The 15,202-nt window shown below is 55.6% G+C and overlaps 1 protein-coding gene across 1 annotated transcript; it reads right to left on the bottom strand.

Moving 5' to 3' along the window:
- Window positions 1-2,889: 2,889 nt before the first annotated feature.
- ARSI (arylsulfatase family member I) lies at window positions 2,890-9,428 on the bottom strand. Its single transcript, XM_058720088.1, has 2 exons — window positions 8,530-9,428; window positions 2,890-5,168 (listed from the first exon to the last, which is right to left on the bottom strand). Exons 1-2 carry the CDS (start codon window positions 8,847-8,849, stop codon window positions 3,761-3,763), a joined length of 1,728 nt encoding a protein of 575 aa, XP_058576071.1. The 5' UTR covers window positions 8,850-9,428; the 3' UTR covers window positions 2,890-3,760.
- Window positions 9,429-15,202: the final 5,774 nt, after the last annotated feature.

Here is a 15,202-nt window from a genome sequence, read left to right on the forward strand (position 1 = left end):
TGGGGGGAATCAGAGCCCAGGAAGCATTGTGCCAGCCCACTGTCATCCCACCTGCCACAGCCCACACACATACTCTCAGGCACATGCCCAAGGGCCTCAGGGTCCTGCAGGGCCTGGGCAGGTACCACAGAAAACGTGCCGTCTGAAGGGTCCCCACGAGGCCTGTCCCACTAAGGGCAGTGAGCGTGAGGGGCAGAATTGGTGGAAAGTGGGCCAAGAGAGAAATGATCCGGCAGAGGGTCTGGGTGGAGGGTGATGTGGTTAATTAACTGCAGTAAGTAATGCCAGCCTCAGACTCTGGAGAGAGGGAGGGGTCAGGGAGCATCGCTGTCCCCTGAGGGGGTCCCACATAGGAGACATTCCTTCCAGAGCAGAGGGAAGCAGGAAGCCAAGGGACAGAGGATGGTGGCTGCCGGGCCAACGTCTGCACAGCACAGCCTGCAGTTAGAGGACCCAAGTTCAAGTCTAGCTGTTGGCTAGGAGTGATTATGGCAGGTCTCTTTCCCACTGGGGCCTCCATTTCCTCCTCAGAAATATGGGGACAAGATGTTCCTTTGCTGACTCCAAAAATACGAGAAATAGTTATTTCCGATTTAGAGCCAGGCCCTGTGCTAAGCATACTGCACAATTTATACCGCACCACAGATATCTGTGAGATAGGTATGATCACTGCGTATCTTGCACAGATGTGACATGAATTACCCATGTGGGGTCTGTGTGACCTCTGCACCCCTGCCCTATGCCCTTTGGCCTACACAAGGGCTGAAAGGGCCCTGATGGAGCCCATGTCCCACACAGATGGAGACCAAGGCCCAGAGAAAGGAAGCTGCTGCTTCCTCCCTCGGCAGCAGAAGTCAGGGGCAGAGTTGGGACATAATCCAGAATTCCTGACTCCCAGAACAGTGTTCTTTCCCTTACCCTGCTCTGCCTTCCCTCTTTCTGGCACTGAACGGCTGCTTGCCTAGGTCCCAAGGTAGCCAGTAGGTACCAAGCGAGAGGAGGAAATACTGTTAAGGCCCAGGGTAGGGCTCAGAGCCCTGTCCCTCTAGCCAGGTCCAGGGCTCCCTCCCGGTTCCTGGGGGACTGGTCATCCCTGCCCAGGACTCCACAGGCAGGGCCCAGCTTGGACAGGGCCCCCCCGGTTCTAATCTGGGTGGCAGATCTACTGACATCTGGTCAAAGGGGAAATAGAGGGGCTGTCTGGCATTTCTGGACTCCACTCCCCCAGCTCTGTGACCCAAGGGGCCAGCGCTGCCTCTGGTCTCCTCTTCCATCCACCCCTCCCCACCAGGTAGGTGGTCCAAGCATCCGCCTAGCAATGCCAGTCAAGGGCCTAAAACAGAGTCCAGACCCAGGTGCCCTGGCTGGGGGAAACTCAGGGGCCACAGGAAGACAGGAGGAGATGGGCAGGAGCCATGCTGTCTGCTGGGCCCAGCAGACACCACAGCAAGCAGGCTGAGCCTCCCCTCACCACACTCTAGTCCTGGTGACTCCTTACCCCAGTACCTTCCACAAATCTCAGCCCTGGGTCAACCGCCAGCACCTTGGTTAGGCAGGCTTGGGGACTGCTGGGCTGTGGACCAGGTCGTTGGCTGAAGCTTGAGTGGGGCTCTTGGGCTGTGTGCCAGGTTCTGGGTTAGGTAGGACTCTGAGCCAGGCAAGCTTTAAGCTGGGCTTGAGATGAGGCTGAGCTTCCTTCTTAGGGCATCAGGAGCAGAGGCTGGCCTCTAGCCCCAGCTGGGCCCTCTATGTTTGAGGTCACGTCAGCCACAGGAGGGTAGGTGTTGGTGTCTGGGGAAGAACATAAAGGGACTTTTATGGTCCAGCTCTCATGGCCCCCAAAGGGCATAAGAGAAGCAGGGTTGGAGCTGGAGGCTAGGTCACCTAAGGCAGGGCCAAACTCAGCAGGCATGGGAGAGGCCTCCACTCAACTGGTGCAAGCCTGGATCCGCAGGGGAGCCCTGGCTCCACGCAGCTCTGGAAAGGCACAGCCCAGACAGCTGGGAGAGGCACCCAGTAGAGCCGGAGAATCCTGGGTAATGGGCAGACTATGAACAACCCATCTGTGGGATATGCTGGGCCTGGGACACCGTCTTCTTCAGAGTCTCCCTCCTGAGCAGGCAGAAGTGCTGGGGGTGGCCGGAATCCAGAGGCTTCAGCCAGTCCTGGCCCCTGCCCCACACAGCCCAGGCGTCCACATCCTACAGAAAGAGAAAGCTCCAGCTGGAGGGGTGGAGGAAGGGGCCCAGGATGTGGACGGTCACCTCCGTCCTGCAGCCCCAGGCCAGACTCTCACTCCTGGGCTCAGCTACCTCTGCAGCTCTGGAACCAACACCCAAACCCCCTCCACTGCACCGCACCCACCCCCCCCCCCCCCACCCGTCCTGCTCATCCACAAGCTGACGAGTCCTAACAGGCCTCCTTTGCCAGTGACAAAAATAACTATTTTCAAAATTCACAGCAGGGCTTTCGCCTACACACGCTGCACCGACTGGAACCTGAAGGGAGATATGCAGAACGCAGTGTGTGCATGGAGGCGCGCTCTGCAGCGAGCAGGCTCTGAACCCCCCACGCCCCTCCTCCCACCACTCAGCCCATGCCCCCCCCCACACACACACGCACAGGGGTGTCCAGAATGACCAAGTAGGAGGGGCTCCTAAAGCATCCATTGTACACAGGGGGGCCCTGAGGCCCAGAGAGGGTCCAGGATTTGCCAGAGGTCACACGGTGGACCTGTGGCAGGACTGGACCAGAACCCATACGTGCTGCTTCCTAGCCAGGCTACCCACCTCCTCTCCCATTCACTTGGCTAATGGTGAGCTCGCACTTGCCCTCAGGATGCACGCGCACACGCCCCAGTGCGTTCACAGACCGCACCATAGCCCTGGCTTCCATGTTAGTAGCATTTTAATCAAGTGCACGGGCTCCTCCACAGCCATTACCTTGGCCAGTTCTCTACAACCCTGTGAGGTAGGCAGAGCTCAGGCTAGCATCCCGATTGGCAGTTGGGGAAACTGAGGCCCAAAGGTGAGGGGATGGGCCCAAGGTCAAAGAGGCACCCAAGTGTCCTGACTGTTGGTTCAGGGCCTCTTTGCACAGCTGTTTCCACCACCCTTGATCCTGCAGCAGCTAAGAGCCAGGTCAATCCTCTGGGTCCTGGGGGCCAGAAGGAGAGCTTTCTGCCATAGCCCCCAGCACCAGTCTGGCCCCAGGACTGACCCCAGCCATGTGAAGACCCATCCCTGCACCCCCACCCTCAGCATCAGAGGATCCCTTCAGAGAGTGGCCAGATCGCCATGCTTCAGCTGGAGTCCAGGCCTCGAGCTGCCTCCAGTGGCCCCTCACCCAAGCAGTACCACAGAGGTGCAGGGTCCAAGGGCAAGGCTTTAAACGAGCTGGGAGGCGGCAAGGTCAATGGCAACTCCACCATGCTCCCAGGCACCAGGTCCACACCACAGGGCCACAACATCAGAGCTCATTTACAGATGAGGAAACTGAGGCCCAGCTCTCATGCAGACCACTTGAGGTCACAGAGCAAGTCAGTGAAGAGGCAGGATTGGAATCCAGACACCCCAGTCTAGTTTATTCTCCCCCAAGCCAAGCTCCCCACCTTTCAACCGAGGGGCTCGATGCCCCCCCCACCGATTTCCCTGCAGATGGGGGCTTGACCTCAGGCCCATCCCTGGGGAGGAACAGGGCCAGGTTTGAATGGGGAAGTACATCTAGAGGGACAGAGATCCTCACCTCCCCCCACTCCTCATCAGATCCGCTGTGACATCAGCCTGGTGTTGAGTTTACGAAAAAAGGATCGCAGCTTGCAAATCTTGCATTTTTTCTTGCGGCGTCCTCGGGAGAAGCTTCGAGCCCTGCTTGCCTCTTCCTCCTCTTCCTCTTCTTCCTCATCACTGGCCCAGGGCCCCCAAGCACCCCCGTTAAAGTCAGGGTGGGCCCGGGGATTCTCAGCTGGGTAGCGCACAGGGATGGCTGTGCGGTTATAGTCCACCAGACGGGCCAGCAGGGCACGGACCACATCAGGCCGCTGGCCAGCCAGGTCCTCCCGTTCGTAGGGGTCAGCGCTGATATTGAAGAGCCACACTGCCTGGCGGGCACTGGCCATGCGCTCGAGGTTCCACCAGCTGCCAGGGAAGGCGGCCAGCGTCTGCGGTGGGATCCAATCGCCATAGCCAGGGTCCCCTGTTAGCAGCTTCCACTCGCCCACACGGATGGCGGCCTGCACGGCAGTGTTCCAGATGCCAAAGCCAGCCTCCAGGGAGCCGTGCCGGGCATGGTTGTAGAGGGGGTCAATGTTGTGCAGGATCTCTGTGCGCGGCGAGGCCCTGCCCTCGCTGATGGCCGGCCACACATCGTAGCCGTCCAGCCCATCGGCCGCCGAGGCGGTGCCGCCTGCCAGACCCACCAGGGTCGGGTACCAGTCAGTGATGTGCACCAGCGCCCGGCTGGTCCGGCGCTTCCGCTTGAGCAGGGGGCTATGGACAAAGCCCAGGCCACGCACACCACCTTCCCAGTAAGTGCCCTTGCGTCCTCGCAGCGGCCAGTTGCTGCCCCCCGAGAAGGTCTGGCCGCCGTTGTCACTGGAGAAGATGATGACGCTGTTGTTGTAGAAACCATAGCGCTTGAGAGCCCAGGTGATGTTACGCACAGCCTCATCCATGCAGGTGACCATGGCCGCATACTTCCGCCGGGCCACGTTGCCCATGGTGCGATAGCGGTACAGGTACTCACGAGGGGACTGCAGGGGCGTGTGCACCGCCTGGAAGGCCACGTAGAGGAAGAGGGGCCGCCGGGGGCTGTGGCTGGCTAGGATGTGGCTGACACGCTGGGCATAGAGCATAGTGGAATACTGGCCACTGAGCCCCCAGGCCACACTCTCGCCCTCGTGCAGGTCAAAGCCACACACCCCAGGCCCGTCGCAGTTGTCGTAGGTATAGTAGTCCACGTTGCCTGTGAGCGAGCCCAGGAAGGTGTCGAAGCCCCGGCGGGTAGGCAGGCACTCCTTCCGGTAGAAGCCCAGGTGCCACTTGCCCACCATGTGGGTAGAATAACCCGCCTCCTGCAGCTTCTGGGGCAGCGTCACCTGGTCCAGGGGCAGGCAGTTGGGCTGCCGTGGGCGGATGATGGAGTGCTGGAGTCCCGTGTGGATCTGGTACCTGGAGGAAAGAGGGGAGGGCAAAGAAGGCCCGGGTGAGCTACAAAGCACTGCTCTGGCCCACCGGCCCCCAGTTCTCACCCCGAGGTGGGCTCTGGGCCCAGCACTTCCGGCAAAGGTACAGCAGGTATTACGACACGTGACAAGCACTTCCAATGTATCACCTCATTGAATCTTCAAAATTAGTTGAGCTCATATTATGGTCATTTCGCAGATGAGGAGACTGAGGATCAGAGTGGTTAAACCACTCGGCCCAGGATCACGCAGCTAGGAGCTGGGGAGTTTAGAGGCGAACGCAGGTTAATCATGACAATGTAGCTAACATTATTCTCCAAATAAGGCAACTGAGGCTCAGTACATGAAATCGCTTGCCCACTGATTCAAACAATCTGTAACTGGAGTTGGGATCTGTATCCCAGGCAGTCTCCAGAGACTTCAGAATCCCTAAACTCGAAGCCACTAATTTGCTCTGGGGCCTAGAGCAAGTCCTGCCCTCCCAGGGAAACTCCTGCTCACTCTTCAAAGCCCAGTCCAAATGTTACCCCCTCTGTAAAGTCTCTTATAACTCTCTCCAAGAATGAGTCACTTTTGCTTCTGGGTTAAATTTAGTACGCATGATCACTGTCCTACTTGACCATGGGGTTCTACTCAGTTGTACATGTTCTTAGGCCCAATCATCTGTAATCGGATTGTCCTTTACTCAACTTTGTGGTCTTGGCACTCAGGTGACGTTAAAAGGACACTCAATTACTTACGGAATGAATGGATGAAAGAACGAACGAATGGTGGCACTCCCAGACAATTTTAGAACCAGAAGGGACCCAAGTCAACTTCCAGTGTATTTACCTTGTTTTAAAAACACAGTTCCAGAGGAGGGGAAGGGCCTTGCCCAAGGTCACTCAGTGGTCAGGGGCAAAGCCAGGACTTGAACATAAATCCAAGCCAAGTCCAAGCACAGGCTCCCTTCCAGCAAACGAGGCTGCCATGTCTCCTCCCCCATGGTGGCCTCAGTTTGCTCATCTATAGGGGGGGAGTTGGGTTGAATGGGAGATCTCTGAAAACCTTTCAGTTCCCAGATTTTGTAAGACCTGTTCTCGTGTGCCTACCCACAAGTTCATGTGGCCCCTGGATCCGGTCACTCACACACGCTACTGCTGTGAGGCAGGAGTGAATGGTTAGCAGAATGCTATATTCCTCATTTATTCATTCAAGTCCCTTCTGTGGTCAAGGCCCCCATGCGATCTGCTTGGGGTGTCCCGCCTTTACTCAAGTCTTAAAAGTCCCAGGGTAAATGAGAAGCCTGGAACTTCACTAGGGTCTTAGAATCCCACACCTGAAGGCCTGACACCTTTAACCCAGGCACTAGGTGGGCTTTCCTGTTTTTAGTTTCCTTAACTTAAAGCTGTTATTGTTGTTAGTCATCATTAGCTACTACTGCCATTTTTAACATTATAGGCCACGCGCATCGTTTCACTTAATCCTCATAAAAAACCTACAGGGGAGACCATTATCCCCATTCTACAGATGACCAACCGAGGCTCTCAGAGGTACCGCAACAGGCCCGACTGCAGACAGCTCGCAAGCAGCTGCCCCGAGCTATGAACCCAGGTCTGCACAACTCAGGCTGAAAACCTCTCGGTGATCCTGGCTCTACAGACCTCTCAGTCAACCTCATGAACTATTCCATTTAACAGAGGAAGTACCGTAGCGCCCGGTCACAGCCAAGACTCTTCCTAGGGCTGGGCACCACGGAGCACTGGTTTGTAAAGTGGGTGGGCCAGCTCAGAGTCACCGAAGCTCGTCTGTAAGCGAGTAACATGAGAAACACTGGCTCTCTCCAGCTTCGCCCAACACGACTGGATGCATTAACAAAACACTAATGAGAGCAGTCAGCATCAGTCAGATGGAGCCAGCTGCAGGGGGCGGAGGGCAGACGCTGCCCAGCCACACTCAGCTCACTTCACAGATCAGGGGGTTGGCACACTGCCCCGTTGGCTGCTCATTCCCCCGCTTAAACCCAAAGTCACCTCTCGAGAGAGAAATGCTAACTTGTGCACAGTTCTCAGGAATGCAGATTCTTCTTCCCTCTCCTGGAGGTTGGTCAACATTTGGGCTTCACCACCACCACCAACGCCCCCGCCCACGACCCATACACCAGCCCCTCACCCTCTTCTCCGACGCTCTCTCTTGCTGTTCCCGGAGCTAAATGCTGAGTGCCCGAGTGAGGGAAGAAAAGGCACCTATTTTGACTCACGGCTCTGGGACCCCTGCCAACCACCTGGCCTCTCAGCCCCCTCCCCAACGGATGCTACAGACTCTAGGCATGAATTGGGTCCTCCCTGACTCCATGCCTCAGTTTCTCCCACCCAGAAACAGGGACAGCAAGGCTCCGGTTCCTGAGATCATACTCAGAGATGGAGATCTCCCTGGGTGGAACTTGGGAGAAGGCATGCCTTGGACCCCATCCAAGGAGGATTAGCTTCAGCCTTGCCAAAGGATTTTCTCCTAAGTGGCCAAAGTTTGCCTTCTACACCCCCACCTCCTGTTTCCCTGCTCTTTTAATCCTGTAATCCTGCCGCCTTGCCTGTGGGCCACTCCTTACGGAGAAAGCAGCACGTCTCCTTGGGACTTTCGGCCAATTTAGGAGGACTTTGCAGATGAAAAACCAGAGGTTTGGAGAAATGAAGTAACTACCCAAAGGTTCCACCGGTCACGGCATCCTGTGCATATCTTTCTGCTCTATCTAGAATGTCTATCTCTCTAGACATTCCCTCGCTTCCTTCCTCTCCTCGCAGCCATCAAACAGTTTGGGGACCCTAATCCCTCTGGTGACATGGGGGCTGCCATTTATTGACAGCCAAGCAGGTGACACACAACTCATCCCATCACCACTCTTTTTCAAGTAAACACTCCTCTTCACTCCGTTTATGAACAGACAAGAAAACAGAGGCTTAGAGAAGGGAAATGACTTGTTCGTGGCCTCAGGGTCTGTATACAGAAGCGGCGTTAAAACCCAAGGGTCAGAGACTGCCGTGTTCCTCCAACAAAGGGATGACCAGATGTCTCCTTCACATGGTGTGTAATGTGTGTCCTAGAACATCAGAGGGAGGAGACCTCAAAGATGGTCCAATCCACTCCGTGTACAATTGGAGAAACTGAGGCCCAGAGAGGATAAAGGACATAACTAATGATCACACAGGCGACTGGAGACAGTCGTGTCTGAGTGTCTCAGAACTGGCCCTGAGTCCTTGCTTCCCAGGTCCCAGAATGGGGGGGGCGGGACTGTGAATGCACAGGAAATCTCCAGACCGGATTCATTTGGGGCTTACACCGCCAGCCCCAGCAGCCTGGGTCATGCCTACCTGCCAGTGAGAAGTTGGCTCCGCGAAGGCGTGCAGATAGGCTGGATATAATAATTCTCCAACTTGACACCCTCAGCTGCCAGCCGGTCCAGCGTAGGGGTCTCAATATCTGAGCCATGGTAGCCCACGTCGTGGTAGCCCTGGTCGTCGGTGAGGATGAAGATGATATGGGGAGGCTGGGGTGGAGCGGCCGAGGGCTGCTCCACGCCCGCCTCCCCGGGACCGTCGGCCGCCAGGCTCGGCTTGGACCAGTCCCAGGACAGGTAGCCGAAGCTAAGCAAGCTGACCAGCGAGAGGCCAGTGAGGGCGTGCATCGCCATGCCGGCCCGCGCGTCCCGGCGCACAGGGTTCCCCGGGCCTCACCGCCTCGCGCGCCCAGGGCGCACGGCCCGCACGCCCGCCGGCTGGCCGGCCTGGACGCTGCGAGATCCTTCAGCGGCCCCGGGGGTGGCCCAGGGGCTGGTCCAGGACTGGCGGCCGGACCTGCGCGGCCGCAGCGGGGCGCTCTGGGGAGGTCAGGCCCGCGCCGAGCCGCCTCCCGCCGCCTGCGCGCCCGCCCTGCGCCGCCCTCGCTCCCTCTCCCCCAGCTCAGCCGGGCCAGCCTGAGACGCGGCGTGGCTGCTTCCAAAAAGTGCTCTCCACCATCCTCTGGCTCTCCCCTTCCTACTAGCCCTCGATTTCTCCCGCCTCCTAATTTCTCTCGCCTCTGCTTTCCCTTCCTCCTCCTCCCGACCCTCCAGCCCCCAGCCCGGCCTCTCGCCCCGCCCGGAGTCCGGAGAAGAGTCGGGCTCCCAACAGGGAGGCGGGCAGGACCCCAGCGGGGAAGGGGAGGGAGGCACGGGTTGGGCGGGCCTGGGGGGGACACCGCGGGAGAGAATGCGAGAAAGTTGTAACATCTGCCGGGCCGAATCCCAGGTGGAGGGGCGGGACCTGGAGCAGCGGCTCCGCCCCCGGGCGGGAAGCCCAGGCCCGGGCGGCCCTCTGGCTCCGACCCCCTCCCGGGCCCCGGCCCGGGCCGGGGAAAGGAGGGAGAGGGGCTGCTTGGAGTTCAGTGGAACAGCTCCGGAATGGCCCGGTCAGACGTTCCTCGATCTTGGGAGTCTTAGCATCTCTGCGTGCCAGCCCTGGAAGGGACGCGCATAGTTTTCTATTCCAACCGGGTCACTGTGCAATTGGAGAAACTGAGGCCCTGAGATGGGTGGGAACTCGTGTAAGTCACAGAGCATGTTAGTAGCTTCTCCCCTGGCTCTCAGTGGCTGTTAGAGTGGCAGTAGAGGCAGCAGTGGAGAACAGGGATGACTTTAGCAAGCTCGGCGTGGTGGGGGGGAGGGGGGGTCTGGAAGTCGCGGTTCAAGCCTTTGCCAGCTTCCCTCTCCCCAACCCCTCCCCCTCTTCATCCTGCGGTTCGCAGCAAGAATGCCAGCGCCGAAATCCAGAGGGCGGGGGCTGTTGAACACATCTCGTATCCACGGGGTCCAGAAGCTGCATGAGTACATGTTGCATGAGTCAATGGATGAATGGGCCTCCCGCATCCGGCAGGCCAACTCGCACCCAAGGAAATCTCCAGGGTGGAGAAGGCAAGCCCCAGGGACTCCTGAGCCAGGCAGGTACCATAAATGAGTGAAGCAGGGGATGGTGTATTAGGCAGGGGCTACAGGGAGCCAAGGACCACAGCCTTGTGTCCCGCCGACCATTGTCATGCAAGAATGTGGCCCAGTGTTTCCAGATCTTCCGATTTTCCAAGGACACCCAAATCCAGATTATTATGAGAAATATTCCAACTGTTAAGTGCTAGCAACTAATTTGAAGCACATTTAAGCACCGCACAGGCCAACTCAAACCTATCTGAGGAACAGTTTAGGCCGTCGGGAGCCCTTTGCAACTTCCACTCTGCAGCATTGTTTTCAGACGTTTTACTAGGCTACATTCGTAAATGGGAAAGCTGACTTAAACAAAACCAGTTAGGCTTCTTTACTACCAGGACTTCAAATGCTGGATATGCTCATCTCCAGGAGGGGAGTTCCTAGCGCTGTATTTTCCGCTTTTATGTGAGCGAGGACCCTCCTTTTCAGAGCTTCTCAAAGCGCCAGTGTTTGGGGAAATTGGGGAAACAAAGACTGGCCAGGTGTGTTTTCTCTGCTAGCATCTTTCCCCTGCTAGTATTCTGTCATGATCCCTTCCCTCTTCCTTAAAACCACTGTGTGTGGGGAAAGAAACCAGACCTCCAAAATAGCAGCCCAAGTGAATCCACATTTTGAAATGAGGGCTGCGTGGGGCCGGCCGCTCCTGTTTGCTCAAAGCCCCATATTTAGGGTGACCAGATTTATCAGAAGGGAAAACTGAGCCTGTTTTTCTGGCAAAAGAAATGTTGAGGACAGACAGGAAAAATACAGCCTCCTGAGGGGAAGGCTGTTAAAATGGTGCTCCGGGAGGCTTCAGCCTGAAGGCTGTCCTGGGGGTGGGGGTGGGGGGGTCAAAGTGGGACAAGTCACAGGAGGTCCAATGGACTCGGGTCTTGCATTCTGTGCATTGTCCCAGACCTCGGTCAGGAGGACATGGAGAAATGGCACGAGGAGAAACAGCAAGGGAGGTGGGGTAGGGATGCAGCCTGGAGAAAAAAAAAAAAAAGGTCTGGGGAGTCAAGCTCACAGGCTGCAGATCTCGGAGTGGGGGGTGGGATAGGGGGAGTGTCATAGGGACAAGGCCAGCAGAATTTCTAAGAGTTCAAGACTGGGCACCGATGTCAAATTGCATGTGTTCAAATTCTACCACTCCTTTGGGGTCAGGCCTTGGGCAAATCATTTGGCCTCCCTCGGCCTCAGTTTTTTCTTCTGTGAAATGGGATAATAATATAAATAAGACACAACACGGTGTTCAGGAAAATGCCTAGCACATAGTAAGTACTCAATGAATGTGAACAATTACGACGATTGTTCTCTGGGGTTCTGGGAGAAGAGACTAAGTCCTGTGGGTGAATGTTACGGGGAGGCAGATTTCGGGCCAATTTAAGGGATTACTTTTGTAGGAAATCTGGCAGTTTTCTTAATAAAAGGATGGCAGTGATGGGTGAATCACCACGTGGAGAGGAGTAGGTGGAACTCTGGGGCCCAACTCTTGCTGCCAGTATTCACGTTTAAGAGCCCCTCATACTCACTGAAACCCACGTGGCCTCAGAGGGCACCATTTCCCCTCTAACGTCCTAGGGATATAAACACTGACCCTCAACTCTTCTTTTAATACCGTGACACAGCAGGGCCAGGCTGGAACATTTAAGCTGGACATTTCCAAAGGCTCCGGGATGACAAGGGGGAAATAAACAAAGAGTAACGTGAATCCAGGTCATATCGCTATTAAGTTGTGACTCACTCGTCTTCCCTTTATGTTCCCTACAGGATGCCTCCCTGCCTCCTTCCCCGGCACGGTGTCCATCAGCCCCACTGCAGCTCTGATGGACCCGAGAACTCCAAAATGTCTCAGGGTCAGGCCCAAAAAGTTAAGTCACAGAGAAACAGAAGTTCCCTCTTCAGCTAAGCTAGTCTCTGCAGTTTCTAATTTAGGACCCACCTTTTTCCAAGGTGAATGACAGCGGGAATATCCACCCCTACAGATAGGGAAGATCTGACCCTCATTCACATAGATGCACGCTTACCCCTTCATCCCCCCAAGACCAGCTGCATTGAAACAGTATGAGAGTGGTGTCCCTGGGTGGCTCAGTCGGTTAAGCATCCGACTTCAGCTCAGGTTTGTGTTCTGCTGGTTCATGGGTTTGAGCTCTGCATGGGGCTCTGGGCTGACAGCTCAGCCTGGAGCCTGCTTCAGATTCTGTCTCCCTCTCTCTCTCTGCGCACCCCCCCCCCCCTTTCTCACTCTCAAAAATAAACAAACATTAAAAAAATTTAGTTAAAAAAAATAATAAAACAGTACCAGAGGGGCACCTGTGTGGCTTACTTAGTTGAGCATCTGACTCTTGATTTCGGCTCAGGTCATGATCTTACGGTGGGTCATGAGATTGAGCCCCAAGAGTCAGCCCGGAGCTTGCTTGGGATTCGCTCTCTCCCTCTCCCTCTGCCCCTCCCCTGCTTGTGAGTGTTCTCTCTCTCTGTCTCTCTCTCTCTCTCTCTCTCTGAAAAGAAATAAACATTTTTAAAAAAACAGTACCAAAAGCCTAACATCTGCACACAAAATGCAGATCAGATGTAGCAGGGGTATAGTGTTGTTACTTCCTGTCGGGCTTAAAAAAACACTGCACTCCTCGTTACCAGCACTGTGCAAGGAAGATGTAAAGTGCCCACCTGTTCAGGAGGTAGGGAGATTCTGAACTAAAATGGGGGGCAACACTAAAGGACTTTGGAAGTTCTTTCCAACTCGAAAATGTTATGATTTGCATTATGTATCCATAGAAGACTTTCTAGGATACAGAAATGTAAAAGTGAAAAAGTGGTGAGTCTGTTTTGTGGTGTTGTCTTTCATGGCTATGCATGTTGTGGGGTAGGTTGTAGGGTGTGTGTGTGTGTGTGTGTGTGTGTGTGGCCATCTTTGAGCTAAAATTAACTTTGTACAGATATTATTTTCTCCTGACGTAACTGACCTTGGCAAAGATCTTAGGCACAGATTATACACGCTGTTGTCCTCTGGAGGTCAATTTTCTAGGCTGGGCCAAATCAAGGACCTGAAAGATAAGACAGAAGGCCTCTACACAGTCACAAGTGTCACAGAGTTCAATCCCTTAATTCAGAGGAGAGCTTGTCAGGCCTTCCTCACTCCAGACCTACTGACTCTTGTTCCACACGCAATTCTTACAAAGCTAATGATTTTGTTCCCTGGCCCAAGAACATTGGAAGCAGTTCAGAAGGAATGTATAAGAAAGTGGCTTGAGGCGCTTGTCTGTCTTCTAGTAATACAGTTTCCCAGTGGAAACATCAGGGGGATACAAAAGAATAAGCATAACAATCAGACCGATGAATTCCAAAAGCCTGGGAGTTTGGGGCCCTTTGGTGCAAAGGCAAAGGAAGAGCTGTATGCATCTGAACAGACCCGAGGGCACCACCAAATCACAGCCGCACCACAGCAGTGAATGATGGGTCACCCTTCAGAGTTGACATTCTGCTCAAGGTTCTCTTTTTAGGAAAGCTGGAGAAGCCATCGGCAATTGTTTAAGGTTTCCGTCCAGAATGGTTGCTTTGACAGGCCCACGGCGTAAGCTCAGCCAGAGCAGTACAACATCCCCCCCAGCCCCCCGGAGACGCAGGCCCAGGAAACAGCATTGGCTGTGGCGGGTTCTGTAGTGAGGAGGACGCCGCGGTGAGGCTGGGGGTCCGGGTGCCCAGTGGTCAGCCCGGCTCCTTCACCTCCCGTCTCTCTTGCGGAGCCCACAGATGCCAGCATCACGTTCCCTGCCCCTTACGCCCCGCCAGCCTCTGGAGTTTGAAAGGGCACATGGCCCCGGAGCGCAGAATGCTACCGCCGGCACCCTTTCCGACAGTTATAGGCCATATCCTCCTAAGGAGCAGTTGCTCTATATGAAAAATGCCTCCATGAGAGAAAGTTCCGTGGGCTTCCTTGGTCATCTAGTCCTAGCGGCCACCGGTTCTCTCTTTACCTCCCACACTCACGTGTAGTGCATCGTTAATTACAATAGATTAATGATCAAAGGTGATGTTGGAGGTGTTTAAGACAGCCGTGCTGGCTGTATTATAGAAAATATATTGTCTGCCCAGCCGAGCTGTTCTCACCAGTGGGTAGACTGAGGGGTATCCGAGGCCCAGTCCTTGCTGGATATTATCTGGGCAAAATGTTCTGGGAAGAGAAGCGTTTTCCTCCTTAATGCTGGCACGCCCTCTTTTGCATTTCTGGGAGCGGGGAGACACACAGCCCTCCTGACCCTTGCTTCTGTCCCTCTTGGTGGTCTCACCGAATCCCCCTTGCTTTAGTGTCAGGATCCCCAGATCAGACATCTAAACCCGGAGTGGCAAGAGCCAGGGCACCGTAGCCCCTTGCCTTTAACCCTTCACGGGGCCCCAGTCCTGGGCATTTCAATGGCTCCTTTCTCTGGCGCTCAATGAAACATTCTTCCGAGTAGATTATTGAAAGCAGAGCTCTGGGTCCACAATGGGCGCTCTGTGCTCACAGCCGCTGCCCAATCTGTTTGCCCAGCCCGAATGCGGCCTTGCCTCTCGGCTCGTTCCCCGCCCTCCACCCACCGACCCCGGCCCCACCTGGAGGCCAGCTCAAAGGGAGGCCGTATGAAAGGACTTGTTCTCCACCTTCTCAGAAGTTCCCGCCATGGCCTCTGCCAGCCCTGGGAGGAATTAGCCCAAAAGGACCCAGGCCTGCCTCCAGCCCATCCATCCGGGGCTCTGCCCACTTTGATGTCCAGAGGCTTCCGTCCTCACTGGTCAGCTGGTTTCTCTCTCTCTCCCTTTCTCACACACACACACACACACACACACACACACACACCAGGTGGGACTTTCAGAGAAAGAGGTGAAGTCCCAGAGCATCAGACTGGGGGGGGGAGGGGGCACTGAAATCCAGATAAATGGTGGGGCTCCTAAAAGTGAGAGTGACAGGTTGCCCACCAGCACCCCCTCTTCTGGGTTCAGGGAAGGAAAAAGAGTACAGGGGTTAAATGGCAGACCCCTGGAGCCAGGTGGCTGTGTTCCAGCCCAGCTCT

Source organism: Neofelis nebulosa, chromosome 1, assembly GCF_028018385.1.
Source record: "Neofelis nebulosa isolate mNeoNeb1 chromosome 1, mNeoNeb1.pri, whole genome shotgun sequence".
Taxonomy (NCBI): Eukaryota; Metazoa; Chordata; class Mammalia; order Carnivora; family Felidae; genus Neofelis; species Neofelis nebulosa.